General features: G+C 44.4%; 1 protein-coding gene across 1 annotated transcript in view; it reads left to right on the forward strand.

Annotated features, from left to right (window-relative positions):
• Dock2 (dedicator of cytokinesis 2) overlaps positions 1-27,733 on the forward strand; it is a 408,847-nt gene that overhangs the window by 19,038 nt on the left and 362,076 nt on the right. The window contains exons 2-5 of the mRNA XM_015997613.3: positions 7,633-7,716; positions 22,410-22,450; positions 24,364-24,419; positions 25,228-25,324. Coding sequence (XP_015853099.2) covers positions 7,633-7,716; positions 22,410-22,450; positions 24,364-24,419; positions 25,228-25,324 — 278 coding nt within the window. The remainder of the gene's footprint in view (positions 1-7,632; positions 7,717-22,409; positions 22,451-24,363; positions 24,420-25,227; positions 25,325-27,733) is intronic.

The following is a 27,733-nucleotide window of genomic DNA, read 5'->3' on the forward strand; positions in this document are numbered from 1 at the left end:
TTGTATTACAGTACCAGGCATGAGTTCCCTCCTATGGAGCAGACCTCAAATCTAAACAGAAATCAGTTTGCAATCCCTGTAAGAGTCATCTCACTATTACACCGGTGGGTATATCCTGCCTGAATGGTCATTATTGTAGAATGCAGGGTTCACCACTGGGTAGGACCGTTGGTGACGTTTCTCCTCCATCAGCCTGCAGAGCACCACTGGGCACTGTGAGAGCTAGCCAGCAGGGAGGAAGCTTCCAGCTCAGTTCCAACTTGCTTTCTCTATGTTCTGCAACCAAGTATGTCCTGGGGTCTACCGCAGGGTCTTGCTATCTAGCTCTGTGAGCAATCAAGAGCAATGGCAATGGCCTGTATCATTGGGGGGGGGAGGGGCTCTGGAACCTCCCTGGTCACCAACTTACAGGGAGGTATTCTGTGGTTGGCGCTGGGATGTTTGCTTAATAACCTATAGCTTGTAGATGAACATTGTCCACTTTTGTAGGGTGACTCCATCCAAACTCTTTTTAAAAATTCTATTTTTAATTAACTTACAAAGTAGTGGGTTTCCATGTGGCCTTTTCATGCATTCTTAGCTTTGATTGACCCGTCCCTCCACCTTTTCCTCCTCCCCACCCCTGTATTAACCTTTCCACCCACAATTCTCCAGCTGTGTACTTTAAAATTACATATCTATTACATATTTTCTGCTGTCTGATTGCTCTTAAGGCCATTTCCTCTCCCTATTTTGGGACATTTCTAGCTTCCTGATTTCTACAAACACTCTGACTTAACACACAAACCTACAGATTAAAAACTAGGATCCACATAAAAGACAAATGTGAAGGTATCTGTGTGTCTGAGCCTGGATACCTCACTCAGAGTAATTATCCAGCTGTATCTATTTCCCCTTAAAATGACATCATTCCACTTTCTTGGTAGTAGACTTAGATGCACAAAGTTTTTAAAATTTTGATGAAGTCCAAATTTTCTTTCCAATTTTTAGGTAACAGATGCTATTGTTATACATCTTAGTTAGGGTTGTGATGAAACACCAGGACCAAGGAAACTTATGAAAGAAAACATTTAATTGGGGGCTCGCTTACAGTTTCTGAGGGTTAGTCCATGACCATCATAGTGGATGGCGTGGCAGCAGGCAGGCATGGCACTGAGTAGCTAAGAGCTATCCTGACCCACAGGCAGCAGGTAGAGAGAATGAGTGAGATTGGGCCTGGCATGGGCTTTTGAAACCTCAAAGTCCACCTTCACTGACACACTTCCTCCAACAAGGCCACATGTTCTAATCCTTCCTAAACAGTCTACCTACTGGGAACCAAACATTTAAATATATGAGCCTATGGGGCCCTTCTCATCCAAACCACCACATTGTCTATCTAAGAAACCATGGCCAACTCAGATCATGAACATGTACAGCTATGCTTTCTTCTAAGAGTTTTATAAATATATATAATTTTGAGTTAATTTTTGAAGGTGTAAGATAAGTTCATGTTCTAGTTAGAATATGAAATGTCCCCCACAGACTTACATGATGAAAAGGTGGTCACCGGCTGCTGGTGCTGATTTTAGAAGGTGGTGCCTAGCTGACAGTGGTCCTTGGGCGACTGTTTCTTGTCTATGGCACCTTCCTCTTCACTCTCTCTGCTTCCTGTCTGTTGTGAGGTCAGTGGACCCTGCCACATCCTTCCATTGCCACGATGTTCTCCCTTACCACAGACCTGGGTGCCATGGAGCAAAGGACAGGGAAGGAGATTTCTGAAACAGTGAGCCAAAATGAATCTGTTTGTGAAAGCTATTTGTCATAGCATGAGAGATGTCTGACTCATGTGGCAACAGATTTCTATGTTTTAGGTGAAGCTATTCTGTATATTGTTAACTTGGTGACTCTTTTTAATCATAAAATGTTGATAAATTTTGCAAATGCCTTTTCTTCATTGATTGCATAATCATGTAATTTTTTCCTTTATTCTATTGATACAAGCATTTTTATTTTATTGTTCTGGATATTGAACCATTCTTGCATTTCTGGGGAAATTCCTACTTGTCCGTGGTGTCTTTTTAATATGCTGCTAGATTCCATTTGCTAATAATCTCTTGTGCATCTATATCCACAAGGGATACTGGTCTTTACTTGCAAATTCTTCCTGGTTAGCCAAGACTACCCATAATGCTTTGTGAAGTATTTCCTTTTTTCTTTTGAGGAAGAGTTTGAGAATAGGTATTCATTATTCCTAAATATTTTATAAAATTTATATTGATATTATCTGACATTGTGTTTTCTTCTTTGGAGTGTGTATGCATGTGTGTGTGTATGCACATGTATGTTTTCTATGTACATATTCATGTGGGTTTCTACGTATGTTTGCATGTGTGTGATGGCCAAAAGTCAATGACAGGTGTCTTCTTCAGTTGGTCTTTGCCTTACCTTTTTGGAGACAGGTTCTCTCTGAATCTGGAGCTCACTGACTGAGCTAGCCTGGTTGGCCAATGAACTCAAGGACCTGCCTCTCTCCACTTCTTCCAGGGCTGGGCTTGCAGATGCATGCTACCCACGCTTGACTTTTTGCATTGGTGCTAGACATCCAGACTTAGGTTTTCATCCTTGCTCATTAGGTACTTTACCAATGGAGCTATCTATCTCCACAGGACTTTTGGGAGGTTTTTTGATGACTGAATTTTGCTTTTTCATGAGTCAATACTGGTAGTTTGTTTCTAGGGATGAGTCCATTTCATCCGGGTTATCTCATCTTTTGGTTTATAAGTGCTGAAAGCCCACTCTTATAAAGCTTCTTTGTTGACTGAGCTGGCTGTAAGGGGCAGTAGATGAGGCAGCAGCTAGAGAACCATCGGCTCATAATCCCTTTCCTTTCTGAACCGTTGGCGGTAATGTCCTCACTGTCCCTCTGACTTTGGTAACTTGAGGCCTCTGTCTATTTTTAGTCTCCCTGCCTGTTTATCACTTCAAAGGAGTGATAAGCAGAGAATAAAAAATTCTGTTTTTCTTGTGTTTTTAATGCATTCTGTCCTCTGGTCCATTTCTCATTGCTTAATATGTATTATTTTATTTTTAATTTGCTTTTCTTTTGTTAGTTGTTAAAAAGTAGAAATATAGGTAATTAATTTGAAGTCTATATTGTGTTTCAAGGTAGATACTTACAGCTATAAAATTTTCTAATCATGCTTTTTGTGGTATTCGTGAGTTTTGGGAGGTTGTGTTTTCATTTTAATTTGTCTGAAAAGATTTTCTAATTTTTCTTGTGTGTCTGTTAGCCATTTTACTTTTGCCTGTGCTTTTCACATTCATTTGTGACTTTTCCAGCTTTGTTTCTGAAGGAATCTCTAGCTTTATTTCTCTGTGGTCACAAAAGATACTTTTCATGATTGTAGTCATTTTAACTCACTGAGTCTTGTGGTGCAGCCTAACTTGTGGTCTTTGATGTAGAATGTCTGTGTACCTTGAGAGTATGGGTTCTGCTGCTCTAGAGGGCAGTGCTCTACAGATGTTGGTCAGATCCAGTTGTTTGTGGTGTTGGTCAGTTCTTCTGTTTCCTTTTTCACTTTGTGCCTAATTTTTCTCTCCACTGCTGAGAGCAGGTTGACGAGATCTTCAGCTGTGGCTGAGGAACTGCCTGTCTCTTCAATTGTATCAGTGTTTGCTAATACACTTTCCTGTTCTATGGTTACGTATGTCTATATTTGTAACTGCCCCCTTAGTGTGCGGACCCTTTGCCCTAGAGAGTTCTTCTGTCTCATCTATTAAATTCCACTTAAAGTCTGTGTCTCCTATCAGTACACCTACTGTCATTTGCTTTGGTTTCCTGTGGGTATAGAGAACATTTTCCCCAGCTTTTTTTTTTTTTTTTTTTTTTTAACATCAAACCTACTTGTGCAACTAAAGCAGACGAGATCGGGTGCGTTCAGGGTGGTATGGCCATAGACATGTGCACCTAAAGCAAATCTCTGGATTTGGATTGGGATTTTTTTCACTTTATACTTAATTATTTTTTGCTTTTGCTATTCGTGCTTTAACAAAGGGTTTCATTATTCCGTGTTCACACCTGTGTATCTTTATACTTTGTTTTTATTTGTCTCTCTTTCCCATTTGTCTATTTTTTCCAAGTTCTGGTTTCCCTTTTTAAATGTTTTAAAAGTTATTTAACTTTTTAAATTATTTATTTTTATTTTTTTTTGTGTGTGAATATTTTGTTTGTACACCACATGTGTACAGTGCCTGGAGGGGCCAGAAGAGGGCGTCAGATCTCCTTGGAATTGGGGTGACAGATGGTTGTGAGTTGCCATGTGAGAGCTGGGAATCAAACCAGAGTACTCTGGAAGATCGTTGGTGCTCTTAACTGCTGAGCTGTCTCTCTAGCCCCTAAGTTTTTGTTAGTGGTTACTGGTTTAGTTTGATCTTTACAATTAATTACCTTTGTTTAAAACAATCTAGTCAGAGCTGGCATTAGCCGTGTTCCATAGCATATGCCCTGCTCTGCTCCAGCACAGCCCGGAATTGCCCTTTATGTTATGTTACAATCATGTCTTCAAATTGTGTGCCCATTATCAAAGACACATGATCATTATTTTATGTCTTTCTCTCGGGCGTATCAGTTCATTGAGACTGTAATCTATCAGCTATAGTTTCATTTTTTTAATCAGTTTTTTTCACTTCTTAATTTTCTCTTCATTTTTGAAGGAAAATCTTATTAGCTATGGAATTCTCCGTTTGCCCCTTTTAGTCCCCTAATTGCCATCACGGTTTTTAAATAGGAACTGTGTTATGATCTCATTAAGATCTTTTGTATAGAGTGATTTGTTTCTTTGCTGCCATTGAAAATTCTTCTTTGTGTAAAACAGTTGGACTTCAGTGCATCTCAGTGCTCAATGCTTTGTGTTTATCCTGCTTTCGTTTCATTGTGTCCCTCGCAATGGAGACTTGCATCTTCTGTTAGAGTCGGGTGGTTTCCGACCATTACTTTGTTTTTCCTGCCTGCTTTTCTCTCTCCTCTCCCTCTGGAGCTCCCATTATGGGAATGCCGATCATTTGGCTGCCAGCACAGGTCTCTGATCGGGTTCGCGTTTGTTTGCCGTTTTCTCTCAGTGCATCTTGGTCTGATTTGATCTCAGCTGCCCTGTCTCCAAGATCACCGATTTTCTCTCCCACCCTATGGACTCTGCTGTTGAATTTCTTTGACAATTTTTTTTTCGTATTTGTTATTGTTGTCTCTGTCCAGAGTTCCTATTTGATTTCTTTGTGTAATTTTTTTTCTCACCGTGAATTCACACTGGTCTTGCTCAAACCTGTGATCCTCCTGCTTCAGCCTCTAGTGCTGGGATTGTCGCTGCACATCACCACAGCCAGCTCCATTTTGTAATTTCTATGTCATCAGTGACGTTCTTTGGTCCAGAATCACCATTCTTGTTTCCTGTCTTTGTGTCCTATTTTCCTTCAGTTCTTCAAACATATGTAAGATGGTTGATTTAACCCTTCATCTCCCAAGTCCAATATTTGTCCTTTTTCTTGTGCAATTTTTTAAATTTATTCTTTCCCATGAACTGCCTATACCATCTTTCGTCTTAACATACCTCATAATTTGGAATTGAAACTAGATATTATTATGAATATTTGAATATTAATTATGATGTGCTAACTGTGGAAGACATGTTCTCCTTGCCCAGAGCCTTCTGCCATTGCGTGAGATGGGTGGCACTGTTTGGATGGTTAGTTGCTTTTAGAAATATTTTTATGGAGACTGTGCTGTTTGTTGTGTGTAGACTGGAGACTCTAAATACCTGGAGTCAAAAGAGAGTGAGGAAAGCCTGGTCTTTGCAGCTGGCTCAGTGTGCTGCCATGCCTTCAGCATTTACTCAGGCTTCTGCAACTCTGCTCACCCTGACTTCCTGCCTGCATGGCTGTTGAGACTCAGTCAGAGCTGAGAGTTCAGGGCTTTCTCACCCCGACTTCCTGCCTGCATGGCTGTTGAGACTCAGTCAGAGCTGAGAGTTTAGGGGTTCCTTTGCTAACCGCCCCCTCCTATGCCCAAAACTCATGCAGTCTTGGAAATTCCTTGCTGTAGATGGATGTCTTTCCAAGCCATTATTCTTGGAAGTATTTCAGCCCTGATCCTAAACTCCCAGGGTCTGGGGAAGATATTTTATTGTAGTTGGCTTTAACGATTTTGAGATTGGGCACTATAGAGTTGCTTCTGTGAGTGAGTGTTCAGAGCTAGCTAGAGATGTAAGTCATGTAAGGAACACACACACACACACACACACACACACACACACATCAAAACTTTTTGAGACAAGGTCCTTTTGCTGTTCACAGATTGGGAACCTATGTCAGAGACATAGCCATCATCAAGACTGCCACTGCCATGGAGAAAGGAGACCATGACAGTGATGCTGTACACCTCACCCTCCCTTGCAATGGTGTGGGCGATCTCAATGTTCCATCCAACTAGAGGGGATCTCTGACAATTCCTGCCCCCAGGAACCAATAGTTTGGATGAGAATGCAGGTTCCCTTGGTGATTTTTACAGTCTCCCTCCCCCACACTCCCATGCTGGGGACTGAACCCTGGACCTTGCATTTGCTAAGGAAACACTCTATTATTGAGCAGTAGATGGGAATGCATGCCTGAATGTTAAGCACTCCTCCATGAACCCTATAATCATTGGGAAACAGTGTGGCTGTGGCCTGCAGGAGCCTGAAGCGTTTGTTTTGGTGAGTTCTAGGTTGGCTGTACTTGGGTAGGAATCAGGTAAGACATATTGTATATCTGTCCTTTGTCATGACAAAAGGCCCGAGGTAACAACTCCAGAGGAAGGGCGTCAATTTTGGCTCACAAAAGCAATTTTGTCCACCGTAGGAGGAAGATATAGCAGAGTCTGGGTGATTGGGAGCTTCTGGCAATCACTTGTCATATCCGAATGGATTAGGAAGCAAAGACTGGAATTAGAGAAGGGCATAGTCAAAAGGCCCACCCCTAGTCACCTGTTTCCACCAATCAGGTCCAACACTCATAACTTTCGAAACAGTGTCATAATCTGGTAACCGAGCTTCCAAACCATGAGCCCATGCCATCCTACTTATTAGTCATAGATGATCATGTGACAACAGAAAATGGAGAGCCCTGCGTGTTGGGATTTTGTTGCTGAGATGGAGTAGATGGGGAGCAGGAGGCAGCCCACTTAGAGGTGAGAATGTGGAAGCTGATCAGAGTTTCCTGGCTTTTCTTGTCTTGAGGACTTCGACCAGAATGTCTTCATTTTCTCTTCTGGGCTCACGGTTCCTGCCTCATACATGCTCTGGGCTGCTGTGAGGAGGGAAGGAGAAGATACACAACCTCATGCCTAGAGCGCAGCAAGGGGCCAGATGTGTGGATGATATGAGCAGCCTCCTGGTTGCCAAGGCTACAGTGCAGGACCAGAGTGGGAAGAGGTCAGGTTCGGTTTAAGTTAAGTGGGTCTGGATTGACAAGTGAAGTAGGCAGATGGCTTTTGCACTGGCTTTCTGTAGCCCATGTGGGCTTCCTAAGTGTGTGATCGACTCAAGGCAGAGGCAGCAAAGTGGAGCAAGGAGTCAAGATACCTAGAGGTCTCACTGACTGCCTCCATGTTCCATTTTACAGCCATCTACAACTTCCAAGGCAGTGGAGCTCAGCATCTCACTCTACAGATTGGCGATGTGGTACGAATACAGGAGACCTGTGGAGGTGAGTCATTATTGCCTATGTACCCCTCACATGTTGGTTCCTTCACTGTAGGAACCCAGGCACTTACAGTACTTTCTCTAAGCATGCACTTGCATAACATGTTTAAACACATCTTGCTAATTTAGTGCAGTCAGCCCTTTGTGCCCATGGGTTCTGCATCCATGGGATCAACCAACAACAGACAGACAATATTGTATCTGCAAAATATATATTCAGTTCTTGTTGTTACTCCATAAACAATACAACACTATGATTATTTATATGACATTGCCACTCATTAGGTATTAGAAATGGCATAGAGATGATTTAAAATATGTGAGGACCTCCATATGGTCTACATAGATATGGTACCATTTTATATAAGGGGCTTAAGCCTCTGTGGGCTTTGGTGCAGCAATCCTGGAGCCAATCTCTCCACTATTTTGAGAAATGACTGCAATTAGAGTTTACTGAACAAAAAAAAAGTGCTTTATTATTTTAGGAATGTTAGTTTCGTAACAAAGACCTAACTGGCTGACTTGATGGTTGCTATGCTCTGCATTTGCCACAGTCAGGGGACTATGGGATTTTGGGCCTGTGGATCTTTCTAGATGTAGTTCTTTATTAATGTGTACACTATTGTAAAGAAAAATAAGCATCATCAAGATGCAGGAGGGTGCTGTAAATTATCCTCCTGACTCCAAGACAGAGGCTGTGCCATACAGAAGTGTTATGTAAATGCATCTCCCCGTGGAGCAGGGGCCCAGACTGGGGCTGTGTGCGGGGTAAAGTGGCAGCTCTTTCCTCCTGAAAAGCCACCTGGTCATGAAGCTAAAAGTGTATGTTGAGTTCGGTTCACCCACGACGGTGGTGAGAGAGGTGCATATTAATATTTCCTCAAAGACTAATGGCCTTAGACTAACGAACACAGGCAACTGAAAATTATCATCTGTGTTACTGACACACTTGATGCTGTGGGTAGGACTAGTAACTTAATGAGTTTGTTAATGTGGCACTGATGTTCAGCACACCCTCCCATCCCACATGCCCAAGCTGAACTTCCCGAGTTCTCCCTTGCCCGGCCAGCCTCTGACTCCTCCTCCACAACAGACACAGCATATAAGGAATATATGTTTCCCGTGGCTGGCAGGACAAAGGAGGAAGAGGAGACTGGCCTGAAGTACAGCTGTGCCATCTCCCAGAGAATCCATCAGATGAGGCCCTGGGAAGGAGCACAGAGTGGTAGGGACAGGTATGCTGCAGGGTAGGCCTCTGCTGGGACACAGCAGCCAAGAGCCATCTTGTCATTCCCACAGACCAGACCCTGCCCTCCATCCTGGAGAACACAGAATCCTGCTCAGGCCTCACATCCACCCACTGCACAGACAGAGTCCTCTGTGGTGCTGGATGAGCTACAAGAGGCTTCTGGGCAGTGGAGCGCCAGCTCTCTCTGCAGATTTGTGCAGAGGCGCTTGTGCACGTGTGCACAACGACATCCATCCAGACACCTATCACCTCCCAACCACGATACACATGTATGAAAACACGGCTAGGCACAGAAAAGCACACACAAAATCATGCATACACATGTATGCATGAAAACAGGTGCCAACCAAGAAAACATGCAAATGGAAAACTTTTCTTTGAGGAGGGCAATTTAGTATTTTGTATTTCAAAGCAGCTTTTTTTTTTTTTTTTTTTTTTCCAAAGCAGCTTTTAAAGGAATCACTAGAGAGAAACGAGACCTGCCTGCTTCGGTTGTGTGCTTTGGCTGTATTCTTTTCTTTGGTTACAGCTAATAGGATACCCTACACTGTCCAGTGCCCAGGACCACAGAGGATGAGCGTGGTTCTGGAAGTGGGTGGGGAGATGGTGAGGAGTGGGTGGGAAAGGGGATACCTTCCTGGAGTCTCAAGCTTGTTATTCTAAACTTACCACCCCTTCCCATTGTGATTTAGTAAGTGGTGCTGTTTAACATGTGAGAGAAGCCAGGAGGCACAACCAAACCCACTGTAAGAGTTTATGAAGGGAAGGGAATGGAAGGGGTGGGAATGACCGGAAGGAGGAGAGGGAAGGTGGAACCTGCTTTTATAGGTCCCCCTGCACATGCGCATATGGGCTTACATAGCTATGTCATGCATGTGCATAGATTACATGACTCACGGATTACTAGATGCAAGGCCCCAGGATGACTAAGCATCTCGCCTGGCTACTGGACAGCGCATGCAGGGTCATGTAGCTGGGGCAGCGGCTAGGAATTCTAACATTCCAGACTCTTTGTTCTTATAAAAAATGGTGGGTGAACGGGAATGGAGGTGCCATGTCTCCCAAAACTGCTTCCAGCTGACTTGGTGGGTGTTGGTTAAGTTTTGGGGGTAGGGAAGGGGGCTTTTGAGATAGCCGGATGTCCTGAGGTAGTGGGTTGTCCTCTGCTGCTTTGGGAATTGTCCATCACCTTCTGCTGCTTCAGGCTCTGTGGAACTCTTTGTCACCACTTGAATTTGACTGTTTGGGTCTGACAAGCTGAAGTGGGTCTGACCTGTCCACGTGGATTCAAGCTGGCTCTGGAGCTCAGAAGAATTTTTCAACATATTAAGAAGCAGCCACAGGGAATTTAAAATCTTGAGCTGGTAGCCATGATATTATAATGTTTAGTACTCTGCTATTAGAATTTTATTGGTTAGTGTTAGAGAGAGAGAGAGAAAGAGAGAGAGAGAGAGAGAGAGAGAGAGAGAGAGAGAGAGAGAGAGAGAGAGAGAGAGAGAGACCTGGAACATGTTTTTAATTTTTTAATTATTATCATCAATTAGGTTTTTTATCTTCACCTGAGACAAATCTTAAGGCACCTGTTTCCTTTATTATTGTAGCATCCAGGTGACACAGATGATCAGTTACTGAGGGCATTTAACAGTAATAGATTGTTATATTAAAGTCTTTTTTTTCCAGAGTCCAGACCCCTTTGAGTCTGGGGGTGTGAATACCTCTGGACTGGACCAGGCGGTGGGTTCCATTAGACTTTTTAACTGCAAGTATGGAAATGTTAAAAGGAGAAGAGGTTGGGCAGAGCAGCTTTTTTTCTGAGAAGGTCAAAAATGATAGGCTTAAGTCCCCTAAGGCTCTGGAGTGAGAGAGGTTACTGAACTTGGGTAATGTACCTGGTAGGGTCCTGCAACTGGATAATAATGTGGGGATGGAGCCTAACAATAGAAAAGTTCTAGGTGTCCCAGACTTTGGGGTCCACCTGAGAGGCTGGCGAGGGAGATGGAATGTTAGAGCTAGTAGGCTAGGTGGCTAGGAGGAGGAGAGGAGTTGCTGATGAGTTTGGGGTAAGGTAAATGGGGGGAGCAAATGAAATAAAAGCTCCTACCTTAGCTAGAAAATCTCTTCTAGCACAGGGCAGGTTGGCACCACTAAAAATGTGTGGGTGAGATGGATACCCCTGAAAATACAATTAAGTGGTGGGGTCTGGTGAGGTAGGTAAAGCCTACTCCAACAATAGGGAGGTGAGGAGAGGTGGGACCCCAAAACTCCCTTAGGGCTGAGTAAGTGGCTCTGGTGTCCAAAAGGAAGGAAATGGATCACCCTGACACTGTAATGGCTACCCTAGGTTCCCCGTGAGAGATGACTGTGGTTGGGCCAGGAACCGAGCACCTTCAGTCATCCATCTCCAAGCCTTGAAGATCAACTGGAGGGTGACCTTTGTTTGATGTCCCCATTCCACAAGGTGCATGGGGGCAGTCAACTGACCAGTGTCCCTCTTGGTGGCACTCTGGACAAGGCCCAGATGGTGGCCTGCATGGGGTAGGGCAGGCACGAGCCCAGTGGCCTTCTCTACCACATTTAAAACAGGGGCCTGGAGGCCTTTGGGTGGCTTGTCAGATAGTCTGTGCCAGCATTTGGTAGTTCTATTTACAGGCTTTCTCATCTCTCCCACAGTACACCTTAAATGCCACAGCTAAGACTTCTGCCTGTGGGGTCAGAAACTCTCTCTTCAGACACTTGAGTTTAGCCCTAATGTCGGGGAAGCTCTGTGAGACAAAGTGGGTCATAAGGAGCTGTCTGCCCTCTGGGCTCTCAGGATCCAGACTAGTATATTGTAAGAGAGCCTTTGTAAACCATTCTAAAAATTGAGATGGATTTTCTTCCTTATCTTGAATTATGTTTTTAAGCTTTTTATAGTTTACTGGTTTGAGGGCAGCCTTACTAAGACCTATCAGGAGGCAGGTTGTAAACTGATCCCTAGCTAGAGAGCCACCTGGGGTATTATAATCCCACTCTGGGTCCTGATCAGGAACTGCCTCAGCCCTGGGTAAATGGGCAGTATTAGTTTGATGAACCTCATCTGCATGTATCCTAGGCCGCTCCCAAATTCGTCTGTGCTCCTCAGACGTTATTAGCAAGGATCATGTATATATCATGAAAGGTGAGGGTATGAGATTGGGTAATATATTGGAATTGTTTAATAAAGGGAGCAGAATTAGTGGTATAAGAGCCCATTTTTTTTTTCTATCTGAGTAAGTTCTGTGAGAGAGAAAGAGACATGAACTTTAACGAGTCCATCCATGCCAGCTACTTCTCGGAAAGGGAGAATGGTTGCCAGGTTGCCATGGCCGGAGTCAGAGGTTCCTCAGGTTCAGGTTGCACATCTAGGAGCATGTGGGCAGGAGAGAGGAATCAAGAGGGGAGGATTTAGAGCTGAGGTTTAAAAAAAAAAAAAGCTTGGATGTAAGGTAACTCTTTCCATTTGCCTGTTTGCTAGCATAAGTTCGATAATAATCCCGTAAAATATTGGTCCAGTGAACCATTAGATATCCATTTTTTATTGTTATCTAAGGGATATTTGGGCCATTTTTTAGTGCACAAGCAGGCAAGCTGAGTTCTTTAAGTAAGGTATTAAGCTGAGAGGCTTAAGAGTTTCTAGAAGACATCCTAGAGGAGAGGTGGGACTAATAGGGTCAGAAGCCTTGTTTTCCATGGCTGCAGCAGAGAGCAAACAAAACAAAACAAAACAAAAAACAAACGTGATCCAAGACTACAAACTCAGGTGTCCCCAAGGTCAAGGGAGAATCGCAATTGGCACAAGTCATTCAATGCTTCAGCAAGCAAGAGAATGAGGGCCAGGGCATATGGAGCCCAAGGACCAGCGTCCAACAGTGAGAGTATCTCAGACTGCAGTCATGGTGAAATGGCTAAAGATTTAAGCCTTCAATGGGGACCGACCGTAGCCAATGAAGGCTGTTGATGGGTGTTCCCCCAGTCCCCAGGACACCAGAAGGATACTGGACATCTGCGGTCATTCCCATGGGTCCAGAGAACTGTTTACACTGGCTGGTAAAAGGAAAACTCCCCAAGTGAAGCAGTTTGTGTTGTGTGAAGCATCCCAGCAGCTGGGCAAATGGAAAAGTGGGCAGTTGTAGGTAGAACAAACCTTGGTAGAGTCCCAGGCACAGGGCATTGGGAAAGCCTGATTTATCTTGGCACCAATGTTATTTATTAAGTGGCACAGTTTAACATTCGAGCGAAGCCACGAGGCACAACAAAGCCCACTATAAGAATTTAGTAAGGGAAGGAAATAGAAGGGGTGTGCATAGGCCTATGGAATGACCGTGAAGGAAGAGAGGGAAGGAATAGGTGGAACCCGCTTTTATAGGTCCCCCCCCCATGCGCATATGGGTTTATGTAGCTACACCATGCATGTGCATAGATTACGTGATGATGCAGTGCACAGATTACATAGGACATAAGGCCCCAGGATGACTAAGCATCTTGCCTGGCTACTGGACAGCGCATGCAGGGTCATGTAGCTGGGGGAGTGGCTAGGAATTCTAACACCCACGGTACAACCCTTTCTAAGCACAGCCTGTATTTCACACATCTAATTCTACCCACGGTAGAAAAACTTACGTTTGTAATCTTCTCATCAGTTTTAATTACTTATTATAAGATATCTATTTAGACCCAAAAATATTTTTAAACTATCCTAAGAGGTTAACAATGATTAACTTGGGGAGGTTGAAATATGAGTGACAATTATCTCGTACTTTGTGCTTTCCGATAGTTTTTAAAAAACTGGAATCAGAATAGTGCTTCCTGCCTCTACCAGCTAAGAGGTCTTGGCTCAGTGGCTTTAGGTGCCTCATCTGGAGAGTTATGATCACACTGCTCCTGGACTTGTCTGAATCAAAAAGGGCGGATGAGCAAAGCAGTTTAGTCCCATGCTTGACTCAAGGCCAGCATTTTGTGTTCCTTTCTTCATCCAGTAGAGCTGCGGGAGGGACTAGCATGGGTCCCTACCCTGGTCACTTGGAAGGAAGCTGAATCTTTCATGCCTAGAATAGATGAGGTTAGCCCCCTTGCTCAACATCATGCTTTAGCTAGGATTTGTTTGCTTGGAGTTCACGTGAGGGTAAAGGACTCTGAAGCCTTATGCCAATAGTATGAAGGAGGTGGAACTTAACCATAGTGTTAGAGATAAGACCTTTGGAAAGTAAAATCATTAGGGTGGAGGCCTCACGAGTAAATTCTGGAAGCTTTATAGCAAGTGGGAGAAAGACCACACAGATATAGAGAAATGTAGAGGCTGATGTGACAAGCCGAGGGGGACCCTTACCAGAGGCTGCAATGTGCTATGGGACCTTGAACCTCTAGAATCACGAGCCATAAACATCTGTGCACTGCGTGCATTCAGTATGAACAGTGCAAACACAATGAATGGGTTTTATAGATATGAATGGGTTTTATTACAAAGCTAATGTGTTATGATACAAACTCACCTAGTTCAGAAGGGCTGTCACTTTTCCAAATATTTAGTGACCTCCAAAACTCCAGTCTAATGTAATGCCTACTTTCCTCTCTTTCCAGTTTAAATAGGGGTGGCAGAGAGTGCTGTCTTCCTTACTCAGTTAAACACTAAGATGAGCTAGCTCATGGCTAAATAGCTAATCAGCAGGAGACTAAGGTACCAGGTACCTGTGACATATTCATGTGATGATGCTCCTGGCATGCATCCCACCATGCCTATGTGTACCAAGACAACAATTACCCACCTCCAAATGACTTTTTATTTTGAGACAGAGTCTCACTATGTAGCTCTAGCTGGCCTGGAACTGGTTATATATATGCCTCGCCTCCCAAGTACTGGGATTAAAGGCCTGGGCCAGCATGCCTAGTTGTCTCTTAGACCACAGTAGGTGTTCTTCTGAGGTAGCTGAACTTATTTACCGTCTTCTTCATAAAGCCTTCCTGGGGGATGTATGTCCTGCACTTAATTTGCTGCCTGGCTTGTCTGTTTTTGGAATGGCAGGACAGGTCTTATTCTGTCTACTGATACTTGTGTATGTCAGGACCTTGGGGTCTATCATGGCAGGATGTTGGGGGATGGGGCTTCTAGACTGAGACTCCAAGAAGTGTTTGCATTTCAGTTGCCCATAAAATAAGGCCACAGGGAGGGGTGAGGGGAGAGGCTGATGTGAGATTTTTGGTTGTAATAAAGCAATGTGATGTTGCTGCTGTTTTCTGCAGAGAGTATTCGATGGCGCTGTTCTGAGGTCCAATCTTCTCACCTGGCATCATCTACAGCTCTTCAGAGCTGGCAGATGCCTACGCATGCATGGCTGTGTGGGCTGCAAAGAGCTGGTGAAGGCTTGCATCTACCACATGCGGAGTGGGGCTCCCCAGAGCCCACAGCACCTTCTGTACTAGCAACCCTGTCAAGGGGTGATCGTGACCCAAACAATGGGGATGTTATGAGCTCTTCACAGGGGCTCTTTTAAAGCAGCACTTTGCCAAGAGCCTTCCTTTGTTCAGATCTGTGCTGGAAGCAGCTGGGTGTGAAAGGGACTCTATTGTTTTGAAGATGCTGCTCCTCTCTGGATTTCAAACCCCAGTTTTCCTGTTGTTTGAATGAGGGTGGGGCTGAGACGTCAGCGAACTTGAATTCTATCTCTATTCTGTTGTCATGGAAATATGAGGAAAGGACATCAATTAAAAGAATGGTATTCTGAATCTGTAGGTTCTGGAAACAAAATAGAAAACACATCCACTTGCTGGATTATGGTATTATTTTAATTAATTTCTAAAAGGAAATCATATCTACTAACTTTTTCACTATTTCCCCTCTGGCAGGAGCAGGAAAATCTCTGAAGTTTTCTCCTAATTTAATCTTGATGAGACAGGTGCTGTGGCATCACGGGTCAATGATCGCTCAGGCAGTGAGACTCAGATCTTCTTTTGAATCCAAGCGTTGATTGCAGAGTGCAGACTCACTTTTAAATCCATCCATTTTGTTATGTCTAGTTGAGGTCTACGGCAAGACGCCATGGAGTACAGAGAGCGGCTGTTCACTCCAGTGGGGAAGGCTGACATAGCTCTCCCTCATTGCACAGCTCCCCAGCTTTGGTTATTGTTTTATTAACTGTAGTCCTCATGCTTCGTGCTGCCCTTCCCACTCTAGAGTTCTTCACCTTCCATATCTACTGATTTGTAACTTCTCACATAGATCTCTTCATTTCCTCGGCACACTCTCTCTAGCTCTCTCCATTACCATGGTTTTGTTTTCCAATTCTACACATTAGACTTCTTAATTTATTTACTTTTTTTATTTTTGAAGTTATAATTTAATTACATTTCTCCCTTCTCTTCCCTCATTCCAAACTCTCCCATATACCCCTCCTCCCTGCTCTCCTTCAAATGTGTGGCCTTTTTTAAATTTTTTTTAACTAAAACAGTGATAATTGTATGCATATGTGTATATGTGTATACATATTCCTGAATATAGCCTGTACAGTTCTTATAATGTTATTGTATGTGTGTTTTCAGGGCTGACCCTTTGGGACTGAGCAACCAGTTGGTGTGATCGTCCCTGGGAAGGCCACCTCTCCCACTCACTGCTTCCCCTGCTTGCCTGTAGTTCTTTGTTTATGGCTGAGGCCTCCGTGGCCTTTTCTTTGTCCAGCGTGGCATGTCCGTTGATGTCACCCTTGTCCAGCTCATATTCCGGCTGTCACATTGGTGAGACTCTTAAGATGTAACTTCTGATATGATGAGGAGACACCATCTTACAGCAAACTCCCTGACTCTCTGGCTCTTTATGGTTCTTAGACTCCACACACTGATGAGTTCATACAGTTTTTCTTTTCTGGCATGTGCTTATCTGACTCAGCACATCATCCTGTTATGTTAGCTAACAGAGTCTCTTCTTCAAAGGCTGAGCAGTATTCAGTTTGGATAGCACAGTGTGTACACTGCAGTTTGTTTATTCACGGGTAGGGGCTTCCTTTGCTTTTTACCTTGGCTTTTATGAACAGAGCTGTATTTTATAATGTGAGCATGGTAGTAGAGACATCTTTAAGAACTGATGATGTCTTTTCATGTGGGTAGATGCCTAGAAGAGAGCTTGTTGGTCATGTGGTAATTCTGTCTTTAAGTTCTTTATTAATCACCAGACTGTTTTCCACAGTAGCTGTACCTGTCTATCTTCCTTCCAACAGTTTACCTGGAGTCCTTTTCTCCCATCCCCTTGCCAGCATTTACTGCCTCTTGATTGTTTGAAAGTATCCTTCTCAAGGGTCAGGTTGGGGCGTTATCTTGCTGTGGTTTGATTTGCATTGTCCTGATGACTAATAATCAGCCATTTTTGTATATTCTCTAGAGAAATGTCTTAGGTTTTAAATGGATTGTTTGCTTTTGTACTATTAGATTACATGAGTCCTTTATTAATTTGGATATTTATCCATTATTAGACAAATAGTTGGCAAATATTTTTCCCAATCTCTTATTTGCCATCTAACTTTGTTTATTATTTCTTTTACTTTGTGTGAGGCTTTAATCAGAGCCCATACTCTTAACCGCTGATCAAATAGCTCCTATTTGATCTTGATATTATTACGTATCTTAATACACAGGAAGCTAACAGTATTCTCAGGCACTCATCACTCAGATAAATAGTAATATTCTTGCTTCAGATATTTCTCAAAAATACTCAGATTTTAGCTGGTCAGTGGTAGCACATGCCTTTGATCCCAACACTTGGGAGGCAGAAGCAGGCAGATCTTGAGTTTGAGGTCAGCTTGATCCACAGAGCAGGATAGCCAGGACTACACAGAGAAACCCTATCTCAAAACAAAACAAAACAAAATCTCAGATATGATTGAAATCTGCAGCTTACTATGCCTGTGGTCCCTTTCCTTTTATCCACATGCAGGCCACAGCTATCTTGAACTGGGATGCCTTCTTCCTGTACAACATTTTGTACCTTTAACAGATGAATTCCTTCCTAATCATGTTATTTGTTTATTTGGAATTGTGTGTGTGTGTGTGTGTGTGTGTGTGTGTGTGTGTGTGTGTGTGTGTGTGTGTATGGATGGATATGTACATTTGAGCCCAGGTGCCTACAGAAGCCAGAGATCTCAGCTCCCCCAGAACCTGACTTACAGGCAGTTGTGAGCCCCCCAACATGGAACTGAACTCAGGTCTTCTGCAAGAGCAGTAGGTGATTTTAACTGTGGAGCTACTTTTCCAGCCCCCATAATCATGTTATTAAAATAGTTTTTGTGATAATACTCTGAGGAGAGATGCTGTTTTTCTCAGATGAAAGCAGTGAAGCTTAATTGACATGACAAAGGACCATACTGCCCTGAAACGGCAGGCAGAGGGTTCTTTTGTGGTTCTGGGATATTTAGAATCGTTCCCCTCTCCCTTTGGTGTATTTCAGGTTGCATTTGTGCTGTAGGATGGGAGCACAGTTTGAATAGCTGGTATTTCACAGCTGTCCAAAAGAATTGTAAGGAAATTCACCTTGGCTCATCTTCCCTCAGGGTGCATGTCTTAGCCATTCAGGCTGCTGTAGAGAAAGCCATAGACTTGGCATGTTAAACAGCAGGAATGTAATTCTGTTGTGGAGTCAGGGAATCCAGGCTCAAGGTGTTGGCAGATGTGGTGGCCGGTGAGGGCTGGTTCCTCCTCTGCACAAGGCTTTCTTCCTGTTTCTTCACCTAGTGGTGGAGATTGAGGGAGGAATCTCCCCTGTAAGATGGCAACTACCATCCAGACAAGCTCCACCTGCATGAGCTAAGCATCTCCTTAAGGTCACACCTCCTTGCACCATTACACTGGGGCTTATGATTTTGACCTAGGAATCAGGGGATGCATAAGTGATTGTTTCGTGACAAAGTTCAATGACTCTTGATATTATTGACTTTAAAACAGCGCTCAGTTTTGATACATCAGCATCTGATAAGTGCTGTGTTACAGAGATTACTTTTGATCATAGTAGCCTCTCTCTGGGGGTTTTTGCCAACAGTTATCTGCCCATAAAGTCTGGCACACATATGGAGACAGTTGACAGTGGGCCTGATTAGAGAATTGACATCAAGCTTCAGAGGTGGTCAGCAGGGCTGGGAAAGCCTGAGGGTAGTCTTGATGATGTTGCTAAGGGGATCATATCCCTGTCTTGCTTAACAGTGATATTTTTTATCCAAAAGATCATTGTAGATCTGTTTCTGAAAGTAGGCAACCTAGTATATACACGGTATACACTGGGGGCACAATTGGTGCTGAATGAATGTGACTTTTGGAGGCAGAATATGGATTTTGGGGGTGAGAGTTACCCAGGAGCAAGCAAAGCATTGAGGGTCGGGAGGCCTATAAGGTGTGCACATGTGACTGAATCTCAAGGGTTCATGAAGGTGAAGTCCTTGGCTCTGCTCTGATGGGCACCCAGAGATATGATGTGAGCATCGCTTTGAGTGTGGACTATTGGTTCCCTATTATTTTCATGCTCCAAAGTGGATTGAAGTAGCCTTGACCATTACGTTGCTCCAGGCCAGTGCAATCTGGGTAGCCCTTTTCTCTGTTCCCATCAGTGTGGCTGAGGAGTTCTAAGTGTTCTGGCTTTGAATTGACAGACTTGGACAAAAGCTCTATTTGTATGATCCCAGCTCAGTACATCAGCTGACTTGCGTTTCAACTCCATCAATGAAGCAGGAATGATAATACTTAGCTTATAGGATTTCTGCGAGTGTGCCAAGAGAATCTATAGTGCTTGTGATTAAAGTGATTGTGAATGGCAGCTAGTAACAATATTCCAAAGGTACACTTATATCGAGTTGGCAAACAAGGTCATTGTGCTTCAGTGAACACAGTAGAATTCAAATGTCAAGTGCTTAAGTTTAAATTTCAAGCTGTGTGACAATTAGGAAGTTGCTTATTCTCTGTGCCTTTCTGTTTTCATTTACAAAATTGAAGTAGTAATAGTGCATCCTCGATAGGATTGTCATGAAGATTCATCTTTTATCTGGTAGGCAAGTGCACTACCACTGAGCTACATCTCCAGCCCACTAAATTCAAAGTTTGAAAAAAAGAAAATCAATGCCTGGCATATAGCAAATCCTTAGAGGGATTAAACCCTATGGGTCACTATTAATTTTTTTTTAAGAGATTGGATATTTTGTTTATTTTTTATTAAGAATTTTTTTTTAAAAATTCATTTTATGTACCAATCACAGAGCCCCCTCTTCTCTCCTCCTACCCCTCCAGCCTCCCTTCCCCCAACTCATCCTCCCCTGCCCTTCCCTCTTACAAGAAGGTAAGGCCTCCCATGGGGAGTCAGCAGGTCCAAGTCCCCCCACTTCCCTGCCCCTTGTCTCAAGACTGTGTGAGGTGTCCCACCATAGGTAGTGGGCTCCATAAGGCTGGCTCACGCACCAGGGATGGATCCTGATCCTACTGCCAGGGCCCCTTAAGCAGATCAAGCTGTATATCTGTCTCGATTATGTAGAGGGCCTAGTCCAGTTCTGTGGAGGCTCCATGGGTGTTGGTCTAAAGTTCATGAGTTCCCATTAGTTTGGTTTGGTTGTCTCTGTAGGTTTCCCCATCATGATCTTGTTAATTATTTTCTATCGTAACTGGCAAACACTTAGAGGCAACTCAAAATAGAAGGCTACACTTTATGAAATAGAACTTCCATTCCCAGAAATCCTCAGTTGCCAAGTAGCTTAGAGATTTAGCTTGAGGGCCTCTAATGGCGAGATGGTAACCCTCACATTTGATGTGAGGGTTAGCTTTGTTAACCAGACACAGCTGAGAGTCACCTGGGAAGAGTCTCAAGGAAGAGCTGTTCCATTGGGTTGGCCTGTGGGAATGTCTGTGGGTTTGTTTTAATCGATGGTGGGAGGCACAGTCCAAGGTGGGCAGCAGCATTCCCTAGGCAGGGGATCTTGATTTGTCTGAGAGTGGAGAAATGGAGCTGAGCATAAGCAGGCAAGAAGCACGCAGGTGTTCGTTTCTCTCTGGCTGTGGATGTGATGTGACTAGTTATTTGTACCTCCTCCTGCTTTGGCTTCCCCACATGCTAGACTGTAACTTGGGATTGTGACCAAAATCCCTCCACCCCATTTCCTTTCATTAAGGTTTTTTCCCCCCTAAATCACAGCAGAAATAAGACTAGGGCATTATATGACCAGCAAACTCCTTCCCCTAAGACTAGAAGGGGCTGCTTCTTCTACATCCAAATACATCACTAATTGAGTGACTGTGGAAAAATTGTTCAATTTCTCTGTGTCTTGGGTAGGCTGCTCAGCTGTACAATGAAATAATGAGGATTCCTGCCCCATATGGTTGTCAAGAAGATGAAAAGGCTTAATGCAGAATAGCTCCTGGAAGAACGCTTTCATTCCAAACTCCAGATTCTTCCTCCACAACTTCCCTAATTTTCCTTCTGTTTCCTCTGTATCCTTTCCCGTTTCTCTCACTTTCTGCCACTCAAAATAGGATCCCCATGGATTACCATGGCTTCAAAACTCCCCTTAGTGCTGACCTTCAATCTGGCCATGACTGGGAGAGTGAGTGACTTTGCATGTCAGTCATTTTGGTGGTGGGGGTTTGTGTGAATGTCTGCTGAGAATGTATTCTGGCAACAATCTGTCAGCCCCAAAATGAGGGTCTGTTAAGGAGGAACTTGGCAGGTGCTTTTTATTTACAAAGATGAGAAATGCCACCTTGTGGCTGTGTTCCAATCATTTCAAAGGCCAGTGGACTCCTTACAGCATGCTGAACTCATGCTCGTTTTGTTAGAGGACTCTGAGTCAGTTGGATTTCTGTTAATTGAGCTTTTTTTTTTTTTCCTTTTACAGTCCTGCAAAGGGGAGATTTTTAAAAATCCCTGTCCCTTTACCTGTTCACCAATATATCTGTTTGGTAATGACTAACCTCAGAAAAATCACATTTTAGACATCATTTGTTGCTGTTGGAATGGTTCATACTATTTTAAGATGATTGCCCAGGTCCCCGAGCTTTTCCATGCCTAAGACAGGAGTTGTAAACATGCGCGTGACCACAAGCAGGGACACGAGGAAAGGAAGCCTGGGCTGTGGCTTTGAGGCATCTGTCTGCATGGTGTGTGCTGAGGCCTCTCTCCAAGGGCACTTGGGATCATGGGACCCAGTGCACTGATGGCCTCACCAAGGCACCCTCTTTCTCAAAAGGAGAAGGAGCTTGACGTCAGTCTGTGACTGAAACCATGGACCTGTAGATGGTGCTTTCAGCAAACCACACAACATAGTTCATGCTGTGGGTTTCTCGGTTTGTCCCATACCACGGGTCTCAAGCAGATTGTAACCATTTCTTTACTAGGTGAAAACAGACAAAAGCAAAACCCAGCAAGCGAACAAACGATGCAGAGCAAATGAAAAACCTTTGCCTTTGTTTTCCCTTTGCAGATTGGTACAGAGGGTACCTCATAAAGCATAAAGTGTCACAGGTAAGTAAGGTCACTTTGTTTTCATCTGGGACAATGCAGGATGTCTTCACCTGGCCCTGCCGCCTCTCCTGGGCAACTCTTTCCCTGCACTGCTCCTCAGCAGAGTGAATCCACTCCTTCCTTTCAGATCTGTGCTCTTGGCTCCCACACCTGTGCCTCACTGTGCCCACGCGGCCTCTAGTCCCTCCTCTTCCTCTGTTCTTTAAGGTGGTCTCTGGCACCCTCTTCTCTTTGCAGCCTTGGCTAACATGCCATTTGCTTATGACTTCCCCTCCCTCGGGTCCCCAGGAAATGGTGCCCTTTGTAGTAGAAGCTGACCTCTGCTCTTCCCTTCAGCATTGTGTGGGCATTCACTCATCTCCCCATGTGACATCAAAGGACAGGCCCAGACACCCTTGCAGATGACAGGGCCACTCTGTCATGTCATCTTCACGACAGCAGGCACTTGCTTTGCCTGTTTCAGTTTTTCCCAACTGGTGCTCAGCAAAGTGAGCGGCTGCATGTCCTCACCGTGCACCATGCTTGAAATCATGGAGGAGTTTCCAAGCAACCAGTAAAGCTCCCTTGCCATCTGGGCCATGGTTATGAAGTGTTTTTCCCTGATGTGTTGTTCAGGGTGGCACAATCCTGCTCTGCCTTCTCAAAGGACAGTGAGTTAAATCCAGGGAGGAGAGGTCTCACATCTTAGAAGCTCAAGTAAAGCCAAGGACTTGCTTCAGACCCAGGGTCCCCTTGACAACCCCAGCTTAAGGGATGCTGCTTCCCTGGAAGTGGACCGGAAGGGGAGAAGCAGAGAAGCAGAGCTCATGTCTCCACAAGTGAGGGGCTCAGACCCATTTTCTACTGATTTCTCTTCTTGTCCACCTGGGAGGACAAGTGCCCATGATGGTACTGAAGTATCCTTAGGGAGTAGAGTGGAGAACAGGAAGATCTACACATATGGGTATCAGAATTTTCCCAGGGGCCTGCCCTGAGAAGCTTCCTCCCAGGGTCCTGGGGAAGATGCTATGGCCGGTGTGGGGTTATTCCGAGGGATAAGAATAAGTACACCGGGCTCTTTTGACCGTGCACTTTATTCCTCTCAGACAAGGTTCTGTCTACACAGCTTCAGTTCCGTCCTGACGCTCAGTTCCTCTCTGTCCCTTCTCTTCCTGTCCTCTCATAGCCCTGGTAATAACTAAGCTCTTATGCTCTGGACCTTATCCTAGTCCTCCGTTCCTCCACCCTCCCTCTTTCCTTTCTCTTCTCCTGCTCTGACCCAACCCCTACTCATCCAAAAACTCTGCCCTGTTCTCTCTTCTCCAGCCACAGCCATGTGACTTTGCCAGACCAGGAATTCTGCCCCAGCCTTTACTCATACCTGGTTATACAAAAAATCCTTTTGTTCTGGGTCAGTAGCTCTGGAATGCCATTAGGCAGGAAGGAAAGGGATGGTCCGAGCTTCATTTGCACAAGAAACAAAGCTATGCATCTACATAGGAGACAGGTGTTGTCTCTGTAGGGGCGTTACCTAGTTCAGATCAGCAGAAGGTCTGAGAAGCTTATACTGTTTGCCTTTATGGCCCAGGAGTTATGGGCACACAAGAAACTGATAGTAGGAAACAGCTGATATATTAAAAGCCAAATAATATCAAATATTTCCTGATATTTGACTTTCCTCTAGGAGAATTCCTTGACCCTTTTAGGTATAGCTTTGCCATATACAGCTGCATCTCTATTTCATCTACTTGCAGCCTGCAGCATGTGGGATTGGCGTCTATGCCTGCTCTGTCTGATGCCGAGATTGTTCTTCTGCAGTCGGATGGTCTTGAAATCCAGTAGCTTAGTGGATAAAAAACAAAACCTGGGCAGACAATGAGTCAGTTACTTTTCTGTGATGTGTCTTCTATCCTGTTTTGTTTTGCTTCCTACAGGGCATTTTCCCGACATCCTTCATCCATGTCAAGGAAGTGACGGTGGAGAAAAGAAGGTACTTGTGGGGACCCGGGTGAGAGACTCAGTGGCTTAAGTGTCCTCCTTGCAAGTTGAGTTCCTTCAGAACACATGTCAAAGGAGCTGGGCATGGTACTATGTGCTTGCAGTCCCAGTGCTGAGGATGGGGGTGACAGCCAGGTCCCTGCGGCCCTCTGGCTACCTAGCCTAGCCTGCTTGTCAAGGTATAGGCCAGTGGGGGACCCTGTCTCAAAACAAAAGTAAAGCCACAGAAAAGCAAAGGCAGGGGGTTGCCCCAAGGAACAGTCCCTTGAGGTCCTCTGGCTTCTGTATAGAAAGCACAAGTGTGGTCACTCACAGCCTCCCTCCCGTCCCCCGACACACAGAGGTACTTGTATTATTTGCCCAGGCTGGGCTCTCCTGGCTCATGGATGCCTTTGTCTAGTTAGCTTTGGCCATTTGAGCTGGCAGATGTGCAGGGCCCAGCTCATTCAGCTGCAGTGTGGCTGTGTGTATTTGTGTCTTCTCTCTCTCTCTCTCCATGAGGAGCTAATCCAAATTGATTCTAGCAGGAATCTGATTCTGAGGGGGGATTAGTCAGTTTGGAGAATCCGACTTTTCTCTAGTAGCTGCCTTTGGGCCTTATTTAGAGAGAAATCCCATGTATTTACATGATGCAGTCTGTGCAGCTGCCAAAGCCAGGGGCGGGGGGTGGGTGGGGTGGGGTGGGGGTGTCTCGGCAAGCCTCCTCCCCACAGCTGCAGCGTACTGCAAAGTTCCTAGCCCTTTCTCTCTTTTGTGTCTGGGTCTCAATTCCACCCCTCTTTCTCTCCCACCCTAAATAGGAACATAGAGAACATCATTCCTGCAGAAATCCCGCTGGCACAGGAAGTGACCACGACGCTCTGGGAGTGGGGAGGCATCTGGAAGCAGCTCTATGTGGTGAGATACAACCTGTTCCCAGGACTGAGGAGCCCTGCAGCTTCCACTTGGGTTGAAGTTTGGCACTGAGCCTTCAGTGGAGCTTCAGGACAGAGAAGAGAGAGCACACACTGTCATGTATGAGGACATAGACCCAGAGAGGTTAAGCGCTTCCACTGAAGCCACACAGCTAGCAATGACAGCTAGCGTCAATAAGGTTGGGTGGGAGCCTTGTGTTTTTAAACAGGCACAGAAGCTGTTGAACTTGGGTTTGCACATGAATTGCCTTGATATCTGTTTCTAAAACAAATCCTCCAGGCTTAGTAACCTGCCTCTTTAATATTCTTGGGGAATTTGTTTCGGTGTTCTGCCGACCTGAAATATACTCTTGTCATGTATTAATTAACTGATGGCTATTGTCTTCAGATCCTCAAAGATGCTTTGACCCTGAAAACACAAAGACCACATTTTATGTGTTTTCTCTGTTTCAAAGCAAATTTAATTTAAAATTCTCCTTTGATGCATCAAAGCTTCTAATGAAAACAATTAGCTAACCAAATGATTAGGCTGAGAGCGAAAATGTCAGCCAAGGCTCACTGCAAGTTCGTTATAGCCTGACGCACACCCACTGATGTGTGCATGATGTCTGTAGACTCACCTTCTATGGTAAATATTGACACCCATACGGAAGGCTCCGAACATGAGGTGATAGGCACATTCAATTCTGTAAGCTTTCATGCTTGTCAGTAAAATTTGGGGTATGTATTTTTCTGCTTTTCACCACTATACTGAAGCACCTGAGGCAGGCTGACTTATTACAAAGAAGCATTCTTGATGGCAGGTTTCCAGAGTGGTGCTGAACATCAACATAGAAAGAGACAGGGAAGATTCTTGTGTGTGTGTGTGTGTGTGTGTGTGTGTGTGTGTGTGTGTGCATTTATCTGATTACTCTCCCTCATCTTTTCAATCATTTGGGACTCCACCCTAATGACCTTATCTAATCCTAATCACTTTCCCAAAACCTCATTTAAAAAAAAAATCACAATTGGGTTAAGTTTTGACTCTTAATACCTCACGATTGGGATAAAAGTCTAACACATGAAACCCTGTGTGCTGCCGTGAGGACCGGCTTTCAGCACTCAGAGATAGACGTGCATGCACACACGGGCCAAAGCTTAATTCTTCATTTTATTTTTCTCTCTGCCTGTTGTTCCTGCTCTGGTCCTCTTCCCACTGTTTGCCTTTTTCTTCTTTTCAGTTGTTTCTCTTTCCACATTTCCTGATCTTATCTGTTTACTTCTTTCCCGATGTTTTTCTTTACATCTTTCCTTCTCCTATATTCTCCTCCTCTCTCTAGTTTTCTCATCCCTTTTATACCTCCTAATACAAAGATTTCTATGCAAGAAAAGATTACCTCACAACCATAAGTTACAGACTTTCCAAAAACAAGTTGCGTAATTTTGCATGAGAAGAAGTCACATTAAGACCACAAGTTACATGCTTTTCTTAGAAGCCCACAGGTAGCTAAACATTTTTCTTCACTCGAAAGTCATGATTCTTTTATAGTTGATTAACAATGTTTTAACAAGCCATGTCTACTTCAGCCAGTTCCTTCTGTGCCGCAGGAAGATGTTCACAGTTTCAGTGTGTGTAACAGATTTTTATTTCCTATCTAGAGAAACCTTAAAGAGTGGCCAGCTAACCATCTCTTTTCTTTTTCACATGATAGAGTCATTGAATTCCCCTTTACAACTTTGTTTTTTCAAGATGCATACTGGGGCCTGTGACTAGCTCTGTAAGCTACATGACTAAGGAACTCAGGCCGAACCTGGGGTGTAGGGACATAATCGCCCTCTTTAGCCACCAACCTGTTCTCTCACAGCCAGAATTCATAATGCACGAAACTATCTTGTTTTTATTTTTCCATCCTCTGCAAATCTCATATCTAACAAAGGGGAAGGTGACTTTTAGCCTGTGGCTGTCTATTTTTTTGTATCTCTTCTTGGAGCAATGGGCAGAATCACCTAAACCACTTCCCTAATCGTCATTACTCACTGTCCTAATCACCTGTGTCTCTTAGGCCAACTCAAAAAGTCCAGTTAAACCACAGATCTAACGAATCACCGTTGCTCTTCTAAAAGCCATCTTCAGTATGCTCTGCAAGTAAACTGCCCAGTGAGGTGTGGGATTTCCCCAAGAGACAATCACACTCTACCAGACACAGTGGGATCTCACACAGTGTTCCCACCGTGCCACACACCGCAGGGGCCCGGCAGCCCAGGCAGGAGGGAGCACAGCAGGAACAAGGGGCGATCTGGAGACAGTCTCCTGGTCTCCCGGGGCTTTGCCTCTCCAGGGTTTAGCTTCGCTGTTCGGTAAATTGTTCTCCATACGCTCCATTGCTGACTGCAGCTCCCCTGACGTGGTCAC

This window comes from Peromyscus maniculatus, chromosome 8 (assembly GCF_049852395.1).
Source record: "Peromyscus maniculatus bairdii isolate BWxNUB_F1_BW_parent chromosome 8, HU_Pman_BW_mat_3.1, whole genome shotgun sequence".
Classification (NCBI taxonomy): domain Eukaryota; kingdom Metazoa; phylum Chordata; class Mammalia; order Rodentia; family Cricetidae; genus Peromyscus; species Peromyscus maniculatus.